General features: G+C 46.0%; 2 protein-coding genes across 3 annotated transcripts; one reads left to right on the top strand and one right to left on the bottom strand.

Moving 5' to 3' along the window:
- The first annotated feature begins 5,709 nt into the window (after positions 1 to 5,709).
- Positions 5,710 to 13,836, top strand: LOC133912462 (uncharacterized). Of its 2 annotated transcripts, XM_062355196.1 has the most exons (9): positions 5,710 to 6,173; positions 8,919 to 9,104; positions 9,363 to 9,455; positions 9,663 to 9,845; positions 9,946 to 10,048; positions 10,136 to 10,321; positions 10,565 to 11,679; positions 11,951 to 13,194; positions 13,493 to 13,836. In XM_062355196.1, exons 1-9 carry the CDS (start codon positions 5,970 to 5,972, stop codon positions 13,557 to 13,559), a joined length of 3,381 nt encoding a protein of 1,126 aa, XP_062211180.1. In that variant the 5' UTR covers positions 5,710 to 5,969; the 3' UTR covers positions 13,560 to 13,836. The 2 variants fall into 2 exon arrangements, with proteins under 2 accessions (XP_062211180.1, XP_062211181.1); XM_062355197.1 differs by lacking the exons at positions 5,710 to 6,173; positions 8,919 to 9,104; positions 9,363 to 9,455 and having other exon boundaries at positions 9,697 to 9,845; positions 9,957 to 10,048.
- Positions 13,837 to 16,657: 2,821 nt separating this feature from the next.
- On the bottom strand, positions 16,658 to 17,874 carry LOC133911025 (transcription repressor OFP1-like). Its single transcript, XM_062353252.1, has one exon. The coding sequence runs from the start codon at positions 17,688 to 17,690 to the stop codon at positions 16,866 to 16,868; it is 825 nt and encodes a 274-aa protein (XP_062209236.1). The 5' UTR covers positions 17,691 to 17,874; the 3' UTR covers positions 16,658 to 16,865.
- Between the last annotated feature and the right edge of the window lie 5,138 nt (positions 17,875 to 23,012).

Genomic DNA, 23,012 nt, shown 5'->3' with positions numbered 1-23,012 from the left:
ACCACACAACTAAGAAATATTGCACCCCACGACACTTGATTGATCTCTACCTAAAGTCCGTTAAACGAAGCCGACCGGCTCAAGGTGAAAAATTTGAAGCGCATTTCAATCTTCAACCTAACACCACCAGGAAGGCCAGTTGTTCCCAAAATGTTCCTCAAGAACTGGACAACAACATCACTCTGCAGCAGCAAGAGGACCTTGAGAACACGAACAACATGATTATGGAATTTGCTTCCAACGACTTATTTGGAGACCTTAATTTGTCTCCCAATTAATTAGATATAGATATATCTATGTCCTACATAGTGTTATAAAAGGTTGTTGTCGTCATATATTATATTGAATAATTCAATAATGTATCAGCACATTGGTACTCAATAAAGTTGTATGTATTCTATATATCTATGAAGAGTTTCACTTTAAATTCTCCATTTTTATATATAGATGTCTACGGGGGACAATCCGATTGAAGAGGAAATATGCTTAGTGGATAGTTGTATCACTAACTCTATATTTTGGGAAACTAAATATTTTCAAACTCTTAAAAAGAGTAAAGGAAAAATTATGACAATCATTAGACGCGATGCTATGATTGTTGGCTCTGGTTGCGCCATAATCACACTCGCTATGGGTACTCAAATCACAATCGATAATGCACTATTATATCCTGATTCAACATGTACCCTACTAAGTTATAGAGATATCCGTCAAAATGGTTTCCATATCGAAACCCATGATGACAACAAATAGGAATATCTCCTCATTACCAAAAATGACAGATATGCCAAACAAATACTAGAACAAATTCATCTTTATCTTCAGGATTGTATTACGCATGCATCAAACCCGTACCACATGCTACATATAAGGTAATTTTTCAGAATGTAGATACATTCCAAATATGACATGATCGCCTTGGTCATCCCGGCATCAGGATGATGCGAAAAATTATCAGCAATTCAATTAGTCATAGCATAAAAACTACCAAATTCTCACAATCTTCGGATTTTGTGTGCATTACATGTGCTATAGGGAAATTGATTTTATGACCTTCTTATCTTAAAATCCGATTGTCACATGTGTGTCAAAATTATTAAATTACGAGCACATTATCCAGAATATAGGATCCAATAGATGCCTTACCACCCATTCATGTGCTATATATCTATACCATTATTCGCGACTCCCACCCAGGGCATACCCACGGGCCACATCGCCCCGCGCCTTTCTATCGTGCGATCCCCATCGCGGGCATGTGTGTGTGGGGGCTGCCGCATCTCGATCTAAATAAAGAAGGCATGGTCATGGATCAAAATGTATATCGTTCTATGATTGGCTCCTTACTCTACCTTTGTGCATCTAGGCCCGATATAATGCTTAGTGTGTGCATGTGTGCACAATTTTAAGCTGCTCCAAAAGAGTGTCATTTAATGGTCGTTAAGAAAATTCTTAGATATTTAGTTCATACTCCATATCTTGGCTTATGGTACCCTAAAGGTTCATCTTTTAATCTTATCGACTATTCGGACTCCGATTATGTCGGTTGTAAAGTGGATAGAAAGAGTACATCTGGGATTTGCCAATTCTTGGGTAGGTCCTTGGTGTCTAGGTCATCGAAGAAGCAAAATTTCGTAGCCCTATCCACCACCGAAGCCGAGTATGTTGTTGCAGGCGCTTGTTGTGCTCAACTACTTTGGATGATGCAAACTTTGAGAGATTACGGCTACAATATGACCAAAGTCCCACTTTTGTGTGATAATGAGAGTGCCGTCAAAATAGCCAACAACCCCCTACAACACTCAAGAACCAAACACAAAGATATTGGTCACCACTTCTTGAGAAACCACTCAACCAAAGGGGATATCGATATTAGCCATGTGAGAACTGAGAAACAACTAGCTGATATCCTCACAAAGCCATTAGATGAGCGAAGGTTTTGCGAGTTGAGATGTGAGCTTAATATCCTAGATTCTCGCAACATGGCTTGATATACTGCATACAATTGTTCATGACTACCAGCCAACAACGATTCATCCCACCTAAGTCCCTCAAGCGTTAACCCCACGTACGAGGTTGATCCAGGATCAGCCCCCCGGCCGAACCTCAAAGGGGGTCCCTCAGGATCCCCGCTTGCGGTGTTCATCCACCGACAACTGCTTTCCCTTTTCCTCCTCTCGCCAGGCATGCTCTTCCTATTTCTGGGTGGCCCTCTCACCCTAAATTATGTGGTGGAGGTTACAGTGGCGGAGTGAGTCACGTAGGTCAGCATGTGGACTACCCTAGCGTGGTGGGGGTCTCCTCGTACTCCCTGCGCTAAGGGAGCGCGGGTTTCCCCTACCACGGGGTCCACTGTGAACCTGATCGACCACCATCCCGGTCATTCATTACGATGGATGGGATGGCAGCTGCCAAGGTCTAGTGCTGGGCGGTCTATACAAAGAGGGAAAGATCGCACAGCCATTGTGCTACCAATGAACCCTCTGGTACCATCACTGGCAGGTGGCTAAGAAGTACCCCTGCAGTCTGTAGGTTCTGTGCGGGGGTCATGGCCTCGTAGTGGAGCTGCTGATCGCTGAGTGGCAAGACATCACGAGAGGGGAGCCCTGATGCTCGCATTCCTTGTGCGGCGTGATGAACTTGAAGAGGATGATGTCACTATCTCTTCTTCACGCGGGCGCTCCTCCGGGTGGCGTTGTTGTTGCTAGGGCAAAGCAGGACCTTCTCCATGGCTGGTATTGGGCGGGTTTCCATCTTGGCCTATGGCCTGGGGCTCACCTCCTGTTTCCGCAACTCAAGGGTCATTGTTGCCCCTTGCTGCATGGGCTGCCATGCAAACCTCCCCCTTGAGCTCAGAATCCTCGGACTCCGGTTCGGTGTCCCATGCTTGGAGCATACCTGGTTCGTTTCGGTCATACCCCATGACGAAGACCTCACGACGACCGGGGTCCTCGAAAGGGACTCCACAACAGTCGAGGATCCAAACATGGGTAGCCCAACCATAGTATCAATACTTGCAGAAACGCGAAAAAATGTGCTCTACCTGGCACACCAACTGTCGGGGGATAATCCCTGACAATGATCCTGGGTATACCAGATGATGGACGTGTTGATCTACGTTTCCTGTAGGTGTATATCAAACTGGACTCAAGAACATCAAGATTTATCCAGGTTCAGATCTCCCGTGGGATAGTAGCCATACATTATATGTATTGGCTTATGAATTGGATGAACTTGTTACAGAATGTCCTCCTGCCTACAAGCCAGTCTTTACCCTTTTATATACCAGGGGAAAAGATGCATAAACAAACGAGTTGTGTTAAACTCTGTGGCAAACCTACCCCTGATGGAGCCAACTACCCTTAACCTATCATGACGTCGGATAGGCATGCCTGCTCTGCTCTGGTCATCCTACACGCCTTATACCATCACCGAACACCATCGTGCTCATATGTCAGACCATCCCACGATATTAAATGCTACAGGATGAGTCACTGCAACTCCACGCCACCCCACGGCTATGCCTCATCGAAAGCAAGCGCCTAGGGAAGGAAAAACACTCGAGTGGACAACATTAAATGAGACTTGATTGGTTAGATGAGGACCTGCTCTGCGACTAGCAAGGGGATGGTCGCAGGATCTTGCTTTGCGACCAAGGGTTGGTCGCACGAGTCTCACCCTGATCGCGTGATGTAGTTGTGGTCTTAACAATACCTACTACCAGCTGACACTTGATGACACAGGACCCGCCTCGTAGGGCAACCTCTTACCTATTACACCGATAGACGCATTCAATGTCTTTGGATTGTTTATTTAGTGCTCGATTTGAGAGTGGATTGGATTGATTTGGGCTCAATAGGGAGGATTTTGTGGTGGATTGAATTGGTTTGGGGGCAAACTGGATTGGGGAGAAGGTGATCGCAACATGAATTGGAGTGATAGGTGGTTGAATGGGGTTCAATTTTTGTTCTTGATGCTAAGATTTGGCGTCGCTGCCGACGGATTTAGAGTAGGCGGTGGAGGCGTGATCGAATGGGAGAGAGAAACTTAACGGGGAAGGAGGAGAAGAAATATCTAGGATTTGTTACTCGGTCACAAGTTATTTTATGATATAAATAATAGGGATATCCGCTAGTTGTCAAAGTATATCGCATAGAGAGACACATAGCTTATGGAGGTTCAGGGCTTCGAGTTGGGTAATAGCCCTATGTCTTATCTTGTTTTGATTATTCTTGGATCATATAGTACAATGATAAAATATAAGGTGCCTAACCCTAAGAAGTAGGCGAATTTAGCTATGCCTTTGGCTCAATACCTAGTCGACTAGGGGATTGCTTCTATCGTAGATTTTCGATGGGTATTGATCTTCTAATCAACTAGTCTTTTAAAGGAGCGACTTGCTTGTGTTTTGATTGGCTCAATGTGAGAATCGATTGTCTGATTGCTCGAAGCCTAGGACGTAATCGTCTCCCCGTCTTACCTAGTCGGGGGAGGCAGAGTGTGATCTTACTCATACGTATTCGACTCGGATGTGAAACTTCTAGATATCTAGGATTCCTTATCGAGCAAGAGATAGTTTCCAAATTCGAAACCATCGGCTTTCTTGTATTCTATTTCCATACTTTACTTCGTGATGGTTACGATGAACCTTGTAACAAATTAAATATAGAAGATCCTCACATACTCCTTTTAAGATATACATAATATATGTGATAATTACGTATCCTCGTCAAGATTTAATCGATTTTCAAGCAACAAACCAATTAATCTCTGGTGGGCCCTTTTTTTGGCATATGTGGGCGCTCCTCGAAGACACACTACTTAACAAAATCTGAAATAAACAGGGCCTACTCCCTGGCGGGATGCAGCGGCACAGTACTGAGTACGTTTGGATTAAAACCACAGCTCGCCCCAGCAAAAAAAAAATGGCATTGACCACGCCCGCCGGCCTATTTGGATAGACGCCAACATCCGGCTCGCTCACGCCCGTGCGCCCGTCCGTATTCTTTTTCACGCCTGCAACAGGTGAAAGCACGGGCGACCGAAATCGTTCGCCAAAACTTTGGCTAGTCAACGTTAGGCAGGGCTGGCGTACGCTCAATCCAAATATGCCCAGTGTTCCACCGCAAACATCGGTCGAGTTTCCGGTGGGTACCACTCCTTTCTTGGGTGATACGCCTAGCACCTATGTTTACTCGACAACAGTTCGACGGTCCGTTAGTGGATCTTGCACTTGACCAACCGCCGCCGCCGCCACGGCCGTGCGGAGAATGGCACAATGCGGCTGTGTCGCCGTCGCAGGGTGATCTGCTGCTCGCTTCCATGAGGCACGCAGCCACGCACAATCGCACCGCGTTCCTGCAAAAACGACCGGGCCAAGTGAAGTGACCGACCCAGCCAGTCGCAGCTGGAATATGGTTCCGCCGCTAGCCTTTTCTTTTTTACTCCATGCAACGCTGGCCCCATGTGCAGTCGCAACCGAAGAGTGGTCAAAGTGTCAACAGTCCACCCCAACCCAGGCAGAGACGGTGACGCCAGGCAGGCCCCACCCGTCTGTCCCACAAGCCAAGCCAGCGAGAGCGAGCAGCCACGTCGGCAACCCCTCCTCTCGCTCCAATCCGTCCGTCGCCACCACAACACGCCCACGCGAAGGAGCACTCGCTTATAAATTCCGGACCCAGATAGGGACGGCCGTCAGCCCCTCCCCCCTCCACCCGGCTCGTGGGTTTTGTTCACACCCGCAGGTTTCCTCCTCTCGCCCGCCCAGGCCCCCCAGGGGGCACTCGCCTACCTACCCACACGCCAACTCACTACCCGCGTCGGGAACCCGAGCACCGCCCTCGCACTCGTAACGGCTCGGCAAAACCCGGCCCCGGAGACGAATTCCCCAAACATCGCCCCCCACCCCCCAAAACCATCACCTCCCGTTTCTATCCAATTCCACATGGACACCGCAAGGTAGCGCTCGGATGGCGGCGGGCGGGGCGGGAGGGAGGAGCATGCTGGCGGCGGCGCGGGAGGAGCCGGGGGCCGCGGCGGGAGGCGTGGCGGGCGCGGAGGCGGCGGCGGCCCAGGTGGTGCGGCGCGTGCGGCCCACGGAGGCCTCCGAGCGGCGCCGCGCGGAGGTCGTCGACTACGCGCGGAGGCTCGTCGGTGCCGCGCTCGGCTGCGAGGTGCACTGTCGTCTCGTGTCCTTTTTTTTCCTGGCTTCGGTTTGGGGTTTTGGACTTTTGGTTAGGTAATAGTCGTGGATGCTTGATTCCGTGATTATTTAGTGATTTCGTAATCCCCTGCTGCACCCTGATTTTTACCGTCCTTGTTTGTTTACTTTATTTATTATCTTCATTTTTTGTCTAGTTTGGTTCTGATTTGATACCAGACTATTTGCTCGGGGCGCCTCGTTGATATTCTGTACAGCGTCTTATTTTTTTGACCTGACATTTGCGGGGAAAAAATTGGGGATTATTTTTTTTTTCATATATTTCGACTATTTGGTCTCGTTGGATAAAATCGTGATGGTATGCTTTGGAAATTAGGAATGACTGGGTACCTTTCTGTGAGCTCGGTCTCCGATCTGTGATTTTTTTTTACTTTTAATCTTACGGACACGTTTCTATGCTGGTGATTACAACGTTTCTTGAAGCATTCAAAAGCTTCTTTTCTGCGGGGACAATAATATTTCTGTGCACTTGCAGCCTTGCAAGCATTACGTCAGACGAAAAGCCACGATATTCTGTAGGAAATTCAACTTTTCTTTGCTCACCAGAAAGTAGGAAATAATATTTTTGGTTTTAATAATTGCTGTGTTTCTGCTCGTAATGGCCTGCTTGACTGGCAGGCAGCAGCGTACACTTCGTACTGTGCATATCCATCCATGTTGTCTCATCCACGTGGATTTACCGAATAGTGCGGCAACAGATGATTGCTGTAGCGGAATCTTCGTGGCATGAGGCCATCTTTGGCCGCTATCTCAAACCTTTGTACTATAATATTATTATAATATCCACTACTATTATTACAACACTTATATTTTTAACTATTTTCGATAGATACTCTATAAATCTATTTTCTCGCTCCTATATTAAATTGGTTTTCTTTTAACCATTTCGTTCACTCTAGCGGTTCGGGAGAAAATTGAGTTTTTGCCATACGCGCACTCGCCGCGGTGGTCGTGCACGCGTCTGCTCCGAAGCAGGCCATGCTACCGTCCAGAGGCACGGACCCACAGGCATCCCCATTGACGAAGGCCACGGCGCCACGGCATAAAACCGCCGGCCCAAATCCACCGCCTCCACCCTAAATCCTACCTCACCAAGCCCCGATCCAAGCTAGGAAGGTTTTGTTACAGCCGATTCTTGCGCGAAACTCTCAATTTCCGGTCGAATTGAGCCTTGGCGCCGCCGTTGTCCTCAGTTCCGGTAGGTGCTCCTGGTCGCTCGACGCGCCGCCTCCTCCGAGTTCCTCTCGCCTAGCTGTTGCCACGGTGAGCACCCCTAGCACCCTCATGCCCTCCTCCACCTTCTGCACGCGCCAAATCCCCTCTGGCTCGCCACTGGCATGGCCCTCCGTGAGACCTATGTGCCGCCACCGCAAGCTTGCTCGCCGCCGGCCATGCCATTGTCGCGTCCGTGACCCTTTGACCCCCGCCCGACCTTCCTCGTCGCGTCGTGAAGCTTCTCCCATCTTCACCTGGCCTTCATGTGCTCTCCTCTCTCCTCCCCCATGCTCTCCTCTCTCCCTCCGCCACCGCTCCCCCTCCCTCCCTCCACCTGAACTCACGGGAGCACCAAGCCGTTACCGAGTGGGCCCTCACACAGTGTTACGGCCGAGTATTTCCTCCAGCACATATGCTGCTCCTCTCTCCTCCTCGAGTCCTCGCCGCATCACTGTAGAGCTTGAAGCCGATTTTGCTGGAACGCATATACGGTGCAAGCACGACCCGCATCCGACGTGGATGCGGATGCCGCTTCTGCTGGAGTTGGTCTGATGATTCTGTGTTAGAGGATTTGATAGTGCAAGATTGAGATTTTGCCGTGCACCGACTGCTACCTGCCAACGCCCTGCATTCAATTCTAGTGCGATATCCCTAGAGCGCTTTATTAGAACTCATTTTCACTGTTATTTACTGATGGGAATTCAGTGGTCCTCTGTCTAATGAGTTGCACTTTGAGGTTTGCCCATGGGCTCATTTATGCATGTGGAATTCTTCGTACCCACAGATGGTAGATCTGGAAAACTGGTCCTTATTTGTTGCTCTTCTGCCGATCACCTTCAATGTGTACAGGATGTCTCTGTATAGCTTAGAAACGTGTGGCTTGGTATAGCATACAGTCATTAGTTCTGAAGTAGGAGCCATGTTATGGTGTTTCTTCATAGCATTTGTCAATGACTACAGGGTTCTTCCATGGAAAAATTTGGCATGTTGAAGATAATGCCTTTGCTGAATTATCATCAGGTGACTGTATAATGAGAAACGTATCTACATTCTATGATGCCAGAAGAGCGTAACATGGAACCAAACGATGATCACTTCAAGACGCCAAGTGGCATTGTCCCCTTTCCTTCATGTGATTAGATAGTTTTTCTGAACTTCTGTTACTTAATTTGTTAGCTGAAGTAGTACCAAATTATATGAACATTTAATTGTGACTTCATGGAATGTAATGTTGAAGACCTGGAAAAACTTCAATTCCTTACTATCGTCTTGGAGATGCCAGTTATAGCGGACCACAAGTCTGTATCCTCATTGACACAGTCCATCGTCCTGCCAGCGCTCGTGGTTAATGATTGTGTCTTTTGACAGTATTATTATGTGATTGATATAATGCCTTTCTGTCTCACGTTGTATTCTGTGTTGAACCTTTAGACATATCAGGTTTTTTTTATGTAACTATAACTCTTCTATTTGTATTGCTCAGGTCTTCGCATATGGTTCGGTTCCACTGAAGACTTACCTTCCTGATGGGGATGTTGATCTAACAGTACTTGGAAATACATCTTATGGTAGTACTTTGATCAATGATGTTTACTGTGTCCTTGAATCAGAGGAGCAGAATAGTGATGCTGAATTCGAAGTGAAGGACTTGGATTTAATCGATGCTGAGGTACATTCTCCTGTTTACCCTTCCTACATTTCTAGTCATTCGTCTGGATGATGGTTTGAGCAAATTATGATATTGTCCTGTTAGCTCATGTGAGACTTTTGCCCCTATATTTGGTATTTCTATTTCTGCTGTTTTAATAAATTCTTAAATATGTGAGAGTTACACTTAAAAGCTATGTGTCTCTTATCTTTCTTCTTGACATGTTACTTTTATTGTTTTGCACATCCGTCTAAATTTCTTCTATGTTCATCTGTCCAGGTCAGGCTCATTAAATGCACTGTTGACAATATTGTAGTTGATATCTCATTCAACCAAACCGGCGGGATCTGCGCACTCTGCTTCCTCGAGCTGGTACTATGACATTTTTTTTGCGGAGAAAGTATTGCAAATTTATACATTATGTTCAAATTCAATGTATTTCTTGTTAACTAGGCGAATTACTTGTTGAATGTGTGGAATGCTCAACATTGGTTCCTTGTGCTCTCTAGATGTACTTTTATTCGGTTACTGTATGTCTGGACCAGGTCATAGGAAAGTAAATGATTGTTCCTTCTTCAGGTTGATCGTAAAGTTGGAAAAAACCATTTATTTAAAAGGAGCATTATATTAATCAAGGCATGGTGCTATTATGAAAGTCGCCTGCTCGGAGCTCATCATGGATTAATATCTACTTACGCACTGGAAATGCTTATCCTTTACATATTCAATTTATTCCACAAAACTCTCCATGGCCCTCTGGAGGTATGCCTGGGAAGAAATTACTTACGTTTGTAGACATCTTTACTTTAGAAAATAGAAAAGCTCATATTTTTGCTATTTCCCTGCCTTCTCTTATTCATAGGTTCTGTATAGGTTTCTGGAATATTTTAGTAAGTTTGACTGGGACAACTATTGCATAAGTTTAAATGGCCCTGTTGCTTTGTCATCTTTGCCAAACTTAATTGGTGAGCTACCTTGGAATCTTTTGTTTGGCAAATTAATCTCCTGATGTCTATTCTCTTGTTTAATCCTAAAATTCATCTCACTTGCAGTTGAAGCTACAGTTACACATGCTGATGAATTATTGTTTGACAAAGAGTTCCTCAAATGTTCAGTGGATAAAGCATTTGTACCTCAGAGAGATTCCGATGCATGTTATACCAGATTTCGTCCGAAACATCTAAACATAATTGATCCTCTGAAGGAGTACAACAATCTTGGCAGAAGTGTCAACAGAGGTTTGTCCTAACCAAGATATCTCTATAATTCTTTTCAAAGTTATCCTCTAGTGCATCTTCTTTCCTTCCTTCTATCAGAAAACATGAAAAAGCACATAGCTTGCAGTCAAGCATGATCATTATATATGTTGTGCTGCTGTCTGTGCACATAAAGGCATAAACGATAGGTGTAGCTGAACTACGTGGGCTCTACTTTTGCATGATGCCTCATCTGCTAACTTTTGGAATTGTTATTTCGTGCAGCTAGCTTTCATCGTATTCGAACTGCTTTCTCATATGGCTCTCGAAAGCTTGGTCAGATTCTCACATTACCATCAGAACTTGTTTCTAATGAGATTTACGGATTTTTCAAAAACACTTTAGGAAGGATTGAAAGAGGAGCAAGACCAGACATTGGCAGTAATGGTGCTCTTTTGGAAGATATATCAAGTATGAAAATTTCCTTCAAGAAGGAAGATGAGAACAGAACTGCTCATCATCTTTCAATGAGCTTGGGTAATAACAATTCATATGTTAGAATAAATGGATTTACACACTTGGGAAATTGTTTCCAAGGGGGTAACAACGTTGCATCAAAAACTTATTTAAGTACAGGATCATCTCATTTCGTCCATCATGCACCAGAACAATACTCTTCTTTTTACCAAGAGGATGGAAATGCTGGCAGTGAAGAGTGTTATGTGGACCATGAAATGGAGCAGGTATCTCACTGTTCCGCTAAAGCCTTCCATGTAGATGACAGATCATCGATACAGTCACAAGTTCATCTGAACAACCCACATACATGGAACTCTGCTGGTGGTGATACTTTGGTACTTACCAATGACAAGAAAAATTGGAGTGCTGTACATGTGGAAAAACGGCATCTTCCTCCCTTGTCATTGAGCTTGCCAGATCTATCAGGGGATCTGGATTTACAGTTTAGATCCCTGCGTCAAGTTCAGTACCACCTAGAATACTTGTTTGATGGGTTTTTGCAGTGTGTTGAAGAAGCATTTTCTAATGATAAGGTTCACAAGAACTCTTTTCACGTTCCTGTGGTTAGCAGCTTGTTGAATTTGGACACTGCATTACCAGGGTTACTGTTGCCTTCATCTACTAAAAATAATGGAAGGAAACCATCTCCTGTTTCTTGTACTCATAACACAGAAGATGTTTCCCAGTATTCACAAGATAAATATCCGTGGGATGTGGCTTGCCAGCAAAACATCTCATTGCACTCTGGAGCAGATGTTCCGTCCAATGGACTCTCGCCATCTTCTTCTTATGCTGATTCAGATATTTCTTCTGTTTCGTGGTGTCATAGCTCTGAAGATATACCTGAGAAGAATGGAACAGACACGTACGTCACCACAAAGGTAGGAAATTGTATATTGATATCTGACTTTTTGTCTGTAGATAGTGAGTCGAAATTCTTCACCGTTTTTACACACGGGGTGGTATTCTGTTAGATTTAGCTTGCCTATTTTCATTATTACTGTTACAGTTTGTTGGTTGAGAAGACTGACAGTCACAGTTTCAGTTCAAAGTGTGGTTTAATTTGGAAAACGTGTATACGTATGTTCAATGCTAAAAACATGTCTCCGTAATGAATAATGGTTACTGCTTTTATTTTGATTCGTATGACAGAAATATGATATGTTCAAGGAGCGCTTGGCATCTTCTAGAGAGAATATAAAGATATTGACAAATCGACCAGTGAAGATTAAAAGCAACCAGGCCTCGGCTCTAGGAGGAAGTTTTGTCTCTTACAAGGAGAAAGTTGCTCTAAACAGTAGAACTAGGGAAATAATAATAGGTCAACCGTTAAAGGTTTGGGACAGTCCACATGGATACATTCACTCAGATAAGAAGACTGTTGAAAAGCAAAGTTGTGATACTGGAAACGAATTTGTCAGACATGACAATGAAGCAAGACAAATACCAAAGTACCAGCGGGATGTTTGGTTGAACAAGAACATGTTGTATAGGCAATGTTACGACACTGGCATGGAGTTTGCACGACCTCCCAGTCCACAGAAGCAGATGCCAAAATATCAACCATGTAACGGTCAAAATGCTCCCAATGAGTGTTTTAGCACTAGTAGAAGCAATAACTTGTCCAGAAAGCAGAGCTACAACACTAGAAAAGAGTATCAGATACTTGACTGGCCAACAAAACAAATACCAATTACTCAACCATTGAAGCTTCAAAACAAACGGCGTGACCAGGTTTGCTCAAAGAAGAATTCAGCTGAAAAACAAAATTCTGATAATCACAAGGAACATTTCTCTTTTGTAAGAGGCGCAGAGCACATACCATGTAGCCATGCAGTGAGCACTCTTGATGGTTTAGAAACGGAGGTTTACTCAGACAAACATGTTGATAATGGATGTCAGGTAAGGCCATTGTTGCCAGAGGTGCCACTTTCTTGCCAAAGCATCAATAGCCAAGAGAAGCCTCCATTATCTGAGGTTTACTCAGACAAGCATGTTGATAATGGAGGCCAGGTAAGGTCATTGTTGCCAGAAGTGCCACTTTCTCTTCATAGCATCAATAGCCGAGAGAAGCTTCCAGTATCTGAGGTTTACTCAGGCAAACATGCTGATAATGGAGGTCAGATAAGGCCATTGTTGCCAGAGGTGCCTCTTTCTCGTCATAGCATCAATAGCCAAGAGAAGCCTCCAGTATCTAATACTTCACAACCATCCTTCCCTGTTGCAAATGGTCTACCGGTGGAGAATATTGAGTTTGGATCTTTGGGGCCTTTTGCTGTGACCTTTTTCTCATCGAAGTCGGACGAAGCCACTACCACACATTCTGCCAGTAAGGAGCTTACAAATGTCTCTGCCTCGGTGTTACAGCGGTCTAGAGCTGGTGCAACGGAAAACAGGTAATTTCGGAGTATTAGTTAGACCATAGAGTTAGATATAATCTACAGATTGCATTCCTGCAGATATATCTTAACCGTAAAACTAAATATGAGATAATATGACCAGAAAGGTACATGGGATTCATTTTTTATTATTATTGGGAGTATAGGGAACTTGTCATCAAATACCACTAGGTTAGTCTAACGTGCTACGATATGAGCCAAGTTCGTGCTCTAGTACGTATTATATATGGTTACAATTTTGTGCGCTTATATGAAGCATTCTCGGTATTGAGTTCACGAGTTCACATTGTTTCAGGTCACCAGGATTTTGCAAAGTGGGAGATCAAGATGAATTCCCACCTCTTAATGCTGGGATCCAGTGAGACTTTGACGTACATACAGATGAGACAACTGATCATAGAGTTAGGGAGCGAAAGGAGCTGACCAGTTGAGCTTTGTGCAGAATTTTGTTGGGAGCACAGATATGAGAAGTAATGGAATAGTATATCCTACCGTGTAAAATTTTAATTGATACCTTCTCTTATTTTTTCTTTTTCTTTTAACTTTTGTGTCTATAGTTATACCGAAGAAGGCTTTTAGGAGTAATTATTATAACTTACCAAGGAGAAAAATCAGGTAAAAATACTTAGGTTTATATTATGCCTTTTCATGTTCTCATCTTTCCCCCCTTTTTTTGGCTTAAGTGTGCCTCTACATTTCGTCTCCAAGGCATCCCTACTTGTAAAACGCAATTCTCTATCAAGCTGTAGCCATGGTAAATGGTAACCACCTTGTTTAGGACCTATAGATTGTAGTCGGTGCCAGTGCCATTGGCGCCAGTAACAAAGCAAATTCTGTAGTTCACAGATTCCGAATTGCTTCTTTTGCATTGAACTATTGACGAACGTGTCAAGAAGATGACGAGAAATTCCAAAGCCCGTCACAAGCTGTCCTGAAATTCTGACTTCTCAAATGCACTGCTCTGCTCGTACCATGCTGGCTTCTTTTCCGTCTCAGCCGACACCAAGAACATCACCCCCATTTTCCAGAAGAAAAAATTTCCTCCTTCCGACAAGGGCTGCCACATTGTGCTTTTCTGATCTGCTGTGAAAAGGAGTCCATCCTCTGCAGCTGCAGGGTCCCCTTTCCCTTTCGGCTTCCCCATCGGCCCTACTGGCAGCTGCCGAAAGGCAGAGCTGCACCGTTTCACCAATCAACTGTGTACTCTGACCAATCAGACTGTGAAACCATTGTACCCTGCGGTTGATCTTTTTCTTACCATGTCTTGCTCTGTTTCTATGGCAGCGACTGCTATGCACTCATGCCAAGCATTCCAGCCCTTTCTCCTCCATCTCTGACGCTCTGTTTGGGGTGTTGCCACTTGAGCTTACAGAGGCTTTAGCCTCTAGCTCACCCAAACAGAGAGCCTGCTTCTTGCACTTGTATAGGAAACTTCGTAAGCTGAGGCTACTCGCACTAGCTATTCATTCATAGAACCAGCTTCCACGGTAAGAATGTAAGATAACGTCCACTTGATTGTCTCAATGTATCTGTTTCTCTCATGCTTCAATAGTAACTGTCAACCAGCTTCCCTCCTTGAGTGCTCGAACGTTCAAATTAGAAGTAGAACCTACTCTAGTCCCATAGAAACCTGTCCCTGGTATGTACTTCAAGAAGTCTTTATCAAGCACTGAAGGCCAGCATAGTCATTGTGTCACTGATCACAGTGGTACAGATACGAGCTGCTCTCTTTCCTTGATACTGTTACTAACAAGAAGGATGAGCACAATCCGCTGGGTCCCATCAAAAGCATCTTGTAGGCACCACGGTGCAGCTTTTCTCAAAACTTTTGTAATCATTTTTATCTGTTCATCTCTGAACGCCCAAAAGTTCATCTTTTGCTTCATCGCTGAAGCAATGCAGCACAGCACTGCACAGGAGATGGAATGGCCCTGCTGCGGGAGGGATCTTATCTTTTTCACACTTCATACATTTCAGCGTTGTGAACACCGGCGCCGATGAGGTCCCCATGGGGGTTTGATTAGGAAGAGAGGGGTTCTTCGTCGCCGGCTTTAGAGGAAGCTTCGGGAGAGGTAGGCTAGCTTGGTGGAGGAGACGGGTGCAGGGCAATGAAGCGGCGGAGGACAGTTGGTGAGCTAGGGTGAGACAAGAGAGAGCAAATCGATCAGGTTAGCGTGATGAGGGTGACGAGTGCAGATCCGGTGGCGGGAACCCCTCCAAAAACGGATGGGGTGGACGAGCTAGAAGAATAGTATTTGACTCTATCTTTTCTGCTTTTCTCGCCTGGCAGGCCACGGATGCGCGCGACGCTGCTGAGCTTGTATTCCGCCATGGGGAGTGGGGAAACCGACAGCTCGATCTTACGCGGCGCAGGAAGGTCTTGTGCGCGCTGGTTTCTTCGGTTCAGAAGTGCTCGTTTTTGTTTTAGTACCTGAGACATCATGGCCACCTTTACTCTGAGGAAACTTGTGACCATGATGTCTCATGTATCCATGGTCTTGGATTGTCTGACCTAAGGTCACCATATGTCCAGAGGAGACATCATGTCAGTTCTAAAGGAAAATCAAGAAGAGAGAGACGGCTTCGTTGTGATCATGGCAGACGATGGTCGATACGTACATGGAATCGGTACTAAATAGCGTTGTAGTGGCCTAGTCGTCTAGGGCATGTTTGGTTACTCGTATGAGTAATGCAAGTTGAGTTAAGACAGGCTAAAGAGATGCAGTAGGGTCTGTTTGGTTAGCTGCACGTGCTCAGTCTGATTGAGAAGATATTGTGTTTGGTTGCCCGTATTAGTATCTATTGTAATACAAAGGAACTCACTTTTTACCAACTTAGGGTTGAAAATATTTTTATAAATTAGTACATCACATGATAAAGAATATTAATGCTTTTTTATGATTTTTAGAGAATTTTAATTAAATATTAACTTAAGTTTTTTGGATTAAACTAATTAAAATAGGTTGCTGATGAACTCTAGTTAGCTCATGAAAATGTTTAGAATTTTTGGACCACCCTTTAACCTTAAATAAAATCGAGAGTTAAATAAAAAAATTTATGTATACAGTAAATTTGCACCGTTCCGAGTAAGCTCGACGGATACAGCTGAATCCCGCGTACGCGCGGAGCCAGGCTGGAACGATGCACGTGCACGGGTGAATGCAGGCGCGAGCGAACAGTCCAAGCAACCAAACATACATCTCACGCCTACAATTACATGTGTCGGTGGCGGAGCATAGTAACCAAACACGCTCGTGGCCCGGTGCTGGGAGGATGTTTAACCTCCTCACCTACCGCGCAGCTCAATTCGCATCGATCTTGTAGTGCGTGGAGCTGTAAAGACAGGATTCGGTTCGCTTTTGAAAACTAAAGTGAGGTTGTGGCCTTGTGGGATGCCCACATCGGTCGTGCGTGTGCTTCCATTCTTCAACCTCACAGTACCGACAGAACAAAAGAAGGAAGAAAATGCTGCCAACTTCGCGTGATCTAAGCCCTAACACAACACGAACAAGTGAAAAGCTAAAATGAACAACTTCTAGATGAGTTGATCGATGAGCTGAACTATGAACACGGCTAGATCCAGGCACGCTGTCATGCATGCTCGTCACAGAGTCGCACGAAATTACATTGCTTTTTGTAAGAAATCCACTATTGTTTGTGAATTGGGATTAGTGAGTGATCAAGTGCAGTCTTTGCCTGGCGAGGTGGAACCAGACGCGGCGGAACGCGGCGACGACGGCGCGGTGGTGCTCGGCGGCGTTGAGCGCGAGGTAGCACGCGAGCAACTCCTCGAGGTCCTCCGACGACCGGATGCCATTGGCCACCACCATCTCCGACATGCTTTCCGCCAGCTCCCGCTCCGGGTCCGACGACGCCTTCACAACCACCAGGCTCTCGTACAGCCACCACCGCCGCCGCCTCGTGCCCCCGTGCTGCAACGGCGCCGCCGCCTTCTCCTCCTTTTTTGCGTAGTTGCTGTCGCTGCGACGCCGCCGCCTCCTGCCGCTGCTCGGCTTCACGTGGAACCCTCGCGCCCTGGTTGACGGCGTTGTGGCGGCCGACGTGGTGGCGTTGGCGCTGCTAACGCCACCATTGTCCGAGGCGTTGTTCTTGGCGACGACGTGCCTCGTGACGATGGGCCGCAGCTTGAGCTCCGGCGTCCCCGGCGGCACGTCGAGGCCGCCGAGCCGCTGTTCCCCCGCGCGGCGGTGCACCACGTCGACGCGGACGTCCAGGGCCGTCGCGTCGGCGCCGGCGTCGTCGCGCCGGGCGACGCACCGGAGCCCTGTGTCGTGGCGCTCGCGGTCCGCGCTAGGGAAGTAGTAGGACGTCCTGTTCGGGGACAAGGCGCACGCCGCTGGCAGCGACGGGCATTGGCTGCTCGGACAATTGTCCGCGCACACTGCCGACACAGCGACTTGGTTTCTGCATGGACTTTGCTTGCTCTTCTTCTTCCTCCTCCTGAGCTTCTGGAACCAGCAGAGCGCTGGCATGGTGTAACCGTGTAAGCAGGGGACAGAGACAGAGACAGAGACCGGAGTCTGCCGCTGCAACGCTGGGACAGGGGAGTCGGTGCGCGTGCGCGTCTGTGGACTGTGGTGCAGCTGCTGAATGCCGATCACCACCTTAACCTTGGATAGCAATACTGCACTGGCTCGTCAGGTAGTTGAGGCTTTGGAAGGAGCACTGAGAGGAGTTATATTGGGAATTGGAAATGTTGCAGCGAAGCCAATAAACAAAAGCAAGGAGATAACCACCGCTGATCACAGCCCGAGCAGTCTGTTTTACAATTCCCATTAGAGTCTAGAAAGGTGCAACACTGCACTGACCGTGATGCTTTTTGAAGGACGGTATCCTCTTTATCTCTGACACGTGGAATTTGAACTCATATATTAACAGATGTACAGTAACTATGTAGTATGTTAGAGAATCCTATCTTTTTTTTAAGGGGTGCGAGAAAATATTAATAGTGAGCGCATCCCGGCCATTGTGTGCAGTTGCATCGTGTCCATATGTGTGTACGTGGCAGACAAGAAGGGTGCGAAGATCAAAGCTACGGTCTAAAGGACGCATCATTTGTACGTAAGCTGCTCGCTGTCGCTGATGGGCTGATACGCCCCACAGAAGTTTGGTTTCCCGCAGTGGTGGCGGGCTTGTGCTGCCCAAAAACTTGAGCCGCAGCGCCGCGAAAATGGCATGGCCTCGTGGGCCATCCTTCGCTACACATACCGTCTGGCGGTCGGTGCGCGTACGTACGCGCGTACCACTGCAGCAGACGTGCACTGATAGATTCACGTGTTGCATATATTAGTCGAGACATTTCGTACGTATATTGCACGTTAGATTACATACAACTAACAAGTGATGCCCTGTAAATTGCACCGAGGGTGGTCTCTTGCCTGCAGCTGCGCCATGACGAGCATAAAACAGCAGCACGCATCGATCGCCCGTCGGACGTGCGTTCAACTCAGGAGGCCAGGACACGCGGCCAGCCCATCCACGGCCGATCGATCGCCCGTGCGGCGCGCCATCCGGCCGGCGGAGAGGATGACAGGATCAGTGCCGGCCGGCGCGCCATCCAGTTGGCCCGGTCGACGACCGGTGAAGACGCCGGGGTTTCTGAGGAGGTTTTTTTCTACTCCTCACCAATCTAATCTAATAGAAAGACGTCTCGACATCTATTAAATCACGATCAATCTCTTATCACCATAGGAATGACTCTATAGGTGTTGGAATCAAACAAGGCATCTTTCACATATATCTGACATTCTCTCCAGATTTACGGAACGCAAGTTGGCTGGTTGATAAGGTTCCGCCCCATGACCATTCAGAAATACAACAGAAGCACAAATATCGTTGAATTTCTTTAGACCTATACCACGATCATCCAAATAGCTGGTGGGAATAAGAAGGTAATGGTGAATTACCTCCACCACTATCCTTGAAGGGACAGTCAGGATATGATTGACCAATCTACTCATAGGAACAGCTCTGCGACGTATTTTGAGCTAATTTTTAGGATACGTATGTTCGTCCCGGTACGAAAATGATCTCCACCATTGTGAGTAGATGGGGAATGAAACCTTGCGTGAGTTCATGCGACGCTACAGCAACACCTGGAACACTATCTCCAAGATCAACGACTACGAAGTCATCTAAGCGTTCACTCAAAAGGTTAAGAGCCGGTGTTGCGTTGAAGATATCGCCAGAAAGGAGCCAGAAATGGTTAAGTAGCTCATGTAAATCATCGATAAGTCTGCTAAGGCCGAGGATGCGCTCCTCTACGTTAAGAAAAAGACTCAGGATATCAAGTGTCCTCAACTCGAGCTCGAAGGCGACAAGGTACATAGCAAGTGGAAGAAGGGCACCAAGAGAGATAAGGGCAAAAAAGCTAAATCTGACGAAGTTTTTGCAGATCTGCCCGACATTCGTCCCGATTGGAGCTCCAATCCTTCTCGGGGAAAAAGCTTTGCACCAGGCTCTGGCAAATGAGGCAGGAAGCCTTGGTGTGACTTACAACAAACCGACAATCACAACATCTATGAGTGTCACCTCTGGAAAAAATTGGTCAAGGCAGAAGTAAAAAAAGGGACCAAGGGAAAGAATATCCATGTCGTGACCCAAGGTAAGGACTCCGACTCGGATGGTAGCGAGGATGACACAGATTCGATGTCTTTCTAACCAGGGAAGAGGATGATTGACCATATGTTCGGTGGTTCTACGTTCTACGAGTCCAAATAGCAGTACAAGATGTTGCCCAAGAAGTCCTAGTCGCTATTCCTAAGGGTCGTCAAGCCGTGAAGTGGTCGGACACCGAAATCACCTTCAGCTAAGAAGACTACCCTGGTAACCTCGTACAACCGGGTCATATTCCGATAGTGGTTGAGCCTACGATAAACAATTACAGGGTTACCCAGGTCCTTATCTATGGATGAAGTTCCTTGAACACCTTCTCTAACGCACTCAGTGGAATGTAGATCTTCTGGTATACGATCAAACCGATTACTCAATCTTTCATGGTATAGTACCTGGATTTTTCAGCCATTCTCATCGCCAGATATCGCTACCCGTTACCTTCAGGAAGCATGATAATTTTCAAAAAAAAAATTATGTTTGACATGGTTTATTTTGAGATAACATACAATGCCATCTTTGGAAGACCTACTCTTGTCAAATTTATAGTAGTTGCGCACTATGCTTACCAGTGCATGAACATTCCAGGACCCGAGGGAGTTATCACCATTTGAGGCTACACGAAAGCAGGCTTACACTATGACAAACAAAGTTTAGATACGGCCATGCAGCATAAATCTGACAAGGAGATGAAGAGCTCGAGGCCTAAGGCTGTCATGAAGTCTCACGATGAAGTTAAAATAGTTTCTTTGGATCCAACAGAGCAATCCAAGATAGTTTGGATCGGTTCCAAACTGGATTCCAAATAGGAACTCATGCTCATCACTTTCCTCCAGGTAAATACCGACGTGTTCGCCTGACAACCGTCAGACATGCCCGGGATCCCAAGGGAAGTTTCGAGCACAAATTAGCTATCCGTCCCGACACAAACCCTAAGTGGCTCGCAAACCCTGTTATGGTCAAAAAATCAAACAGTAAATGGCTAATGTGTGTCAACTTCACGAACCTCAACAAAGCCTGCCCTAAGGACGTCTTTTCTCTACCATGAATAGATTAGATAGTTGATTCCACTTCTGGCTACGACTATCTAAGAGCATCTCCAAAAGACTCTCTAAAATTCACTCCATATATCACCATATAGGGAGTCTTCCAATAAAATTCACTATCTAAAACTCCTTTCTCTCCAATAGACTTCCAATACCATATTTTCTATATTTTCTCTCATGTGTCACCGACAGGTAGACTCCACCTGTCATCCCTACATTTCTTCTTTCTCTTTCCCCTTTCCTCTTTACCCAACACTCGATTCCTCCTCCTCCTTCATCATCCCTAGAAGTATCCGGTGGTTTCTTGGCCTCCTCGCAGTGTCAGCGAGCGTTCTATTGTTTCCAAGGATCTGGAGCGGCTGTTGCGATGGGTCCAAGCCACGCTCGACGACGTCGGGGAGTGAGAGATCTAGGATAGCTCTATCAAGTTGTGGATCGACGAGCTCACGGACTTGGCCCGTGACGCGGAGGACGTCCTCAACGACCACTGCTATGAGTTGCTACAGTGTCAGGTCCAAGAATGCCAAGGCGCCGCCTCCGCTCTACGAGTTGCTACAGTGTCGGGTCCAAGAATTCCAAGGCGCCGCCTCCGCTCTACCTCACGCAAGCGGAAGCATGATGACAAGGAGGAGGAGGATGGCGGCATCAGTGAGAGACAAAGGAGACATCGCGTATTTGGTGGGCTTGGGGGCAGATACGGAGCTGGGGTCACTCTCTACAAATAGATAGTGAGATAGGTGATTTTGGGGGTTGGTAAATATTGGGAGTGGTATTAGGGAGCTTTTGGAGCTGGGTTTTGAGATGAAATTCCTTAAATTTGACTATAGGGAGTGGGATTGGGAGGCTCTTGGAGACGCTCTAAGCCTTCTTGATATATGTTATGGTTATCACTAAATTAACATGAATCCATAAGATAAGAAGAAGACCTCCTTTATTACCCCGTTTGAGGTCTATTGCTATGTTAAAATGCCCTTCGGATTGAAGAATGTCAGTGCCACATACCACCGAATGCAAATAATACTCAATGATCAGATCGGCTGGTATTTAGAGGTCTACATCGATGATCTCATCATTAAAACAAAAAAAGGAAGATCTCATTTTCGACCTACAAGAAACGTTTAACAACCTGCGCAAAAAAACAGATCATGCTAAACCTAGAGAAGTGTGCATTTGGAGTCAACATGAGGAAATTACTCTGATATCTAGTATCTTATCAGGGAATAGAAGTTAATTCCAAAAAGATGAAAGCTATTGAAGAGATGCAACCCCTAAATCAGTGTGAGAAGTTCAGAGACCAACCGACTCCATGGCAACCTTATTCGGTCTATTTCCCAGCTTGAAGATCGAGGATTTACCTTCTTCTAGTTGTTAAGACAAAATTGCAAGTTTGAGTGGTCAAAAGAAGCATATGAGGAATTCAACAATTTAAAGAGGTATTTTTCTTCCCCCTTGTGCTAGTCGCTCTCAACCCTAATGAAGATTTGCTCTTATACATCGTGGCCAGACCATGAGATGTTAGTGGGGTATTGGTGGTGGAAAGGGAAGTGCAAGACAAACAAGAGAAAAGCCAGTGACTGGTGTACTACATCAGTGAAGTGCTCCACAGTCCTAAAGAACACTATCCGCAAGTGCAGAAGCTGTTATATGTGGTACTTATGGCCTCTCGTAAGGTACGACATTACTTCCAGGCTCAAAAAATCACCACACTATCATTATTTCCATTGGGCGAGATCCTGCACAACAAATATGCAATCGGTTGAGTTTCCAAGTTGTCAGTTGAACTCAAAGAATTCGATGTCTATTTCGTGCCTCAAATAGCAATCAAGTCACAAGCACTTGCTGACTTCGTGGCCGAAGGACATAACCAGATCAACCCCAGGATGACCGTGAAAACCTATCAGATGTATGAACTTTATTCTTTGACAAATCACTCACACTTTAAGGCACGGGGGTTAGGATTATACTGATCTCTCCAATAGGAGAAAGCCTGCAATACATTTTGCAAATCAATTTTCTAGCTACGAATAACGTAACCGAATACGAGGGTCTGCTCGCCAGACTCCGAGTAGCTTCTTCTCTTGGCATCCACCACCTACTTGTGAAAGTAGATTCACTATTGGTGATGAAGCAAGTTAG

The sequence above is a fragment of the Phragmites australis genome, chromosome 3 (genome assembly GCF_958298935.1).
Source record: "Phragmites australis chromosome 3, lpPhrAust1.1, whole genome shotgun sequence".
Classification (NCBI taxonomy): domain Eukaryota; kingdom Viridiplantae; phylum Streptophyta; class Magnoliopsida; order Poales; family Poaceae; genus Phragmites; species Phragmites australis.
Note: the sequence above shows the minus strand (reverse complement) of the source record. Positions and strands in the feature narration are given on the sequence as shown.

Coding starts and splice junctions, on each gene's coding strand:
- LOC133912462 (XM_062355196.1), top strand. CDS start 5,970: ATGGCGGCGGGCGGGGCGGGAGGGAGGAGCATGCTGGCGGCGGCGCGG. Junction 9,105..9,362: donor TGGATTTAATCGATGCTGAG/GTACATTCTCCT, acceptor TCATCTGTCCAG/GTCAGGCTCATTAAATGCAC. Junction 13,195..13,492: donor GCTGGTGCAACGGAAAACAG/GTAATTTCGGAG, acceptor ACATTGTTTCAG/GTCACCAGGATTTTGCAAAG.
- LOC133911025 (XM_062353252.1), bottom strand. CDS start 17,690: ATGCCAGCGCTCTGCTGGTTCCAGAAGCTCAGGAGGAGGAAGAAGAAG.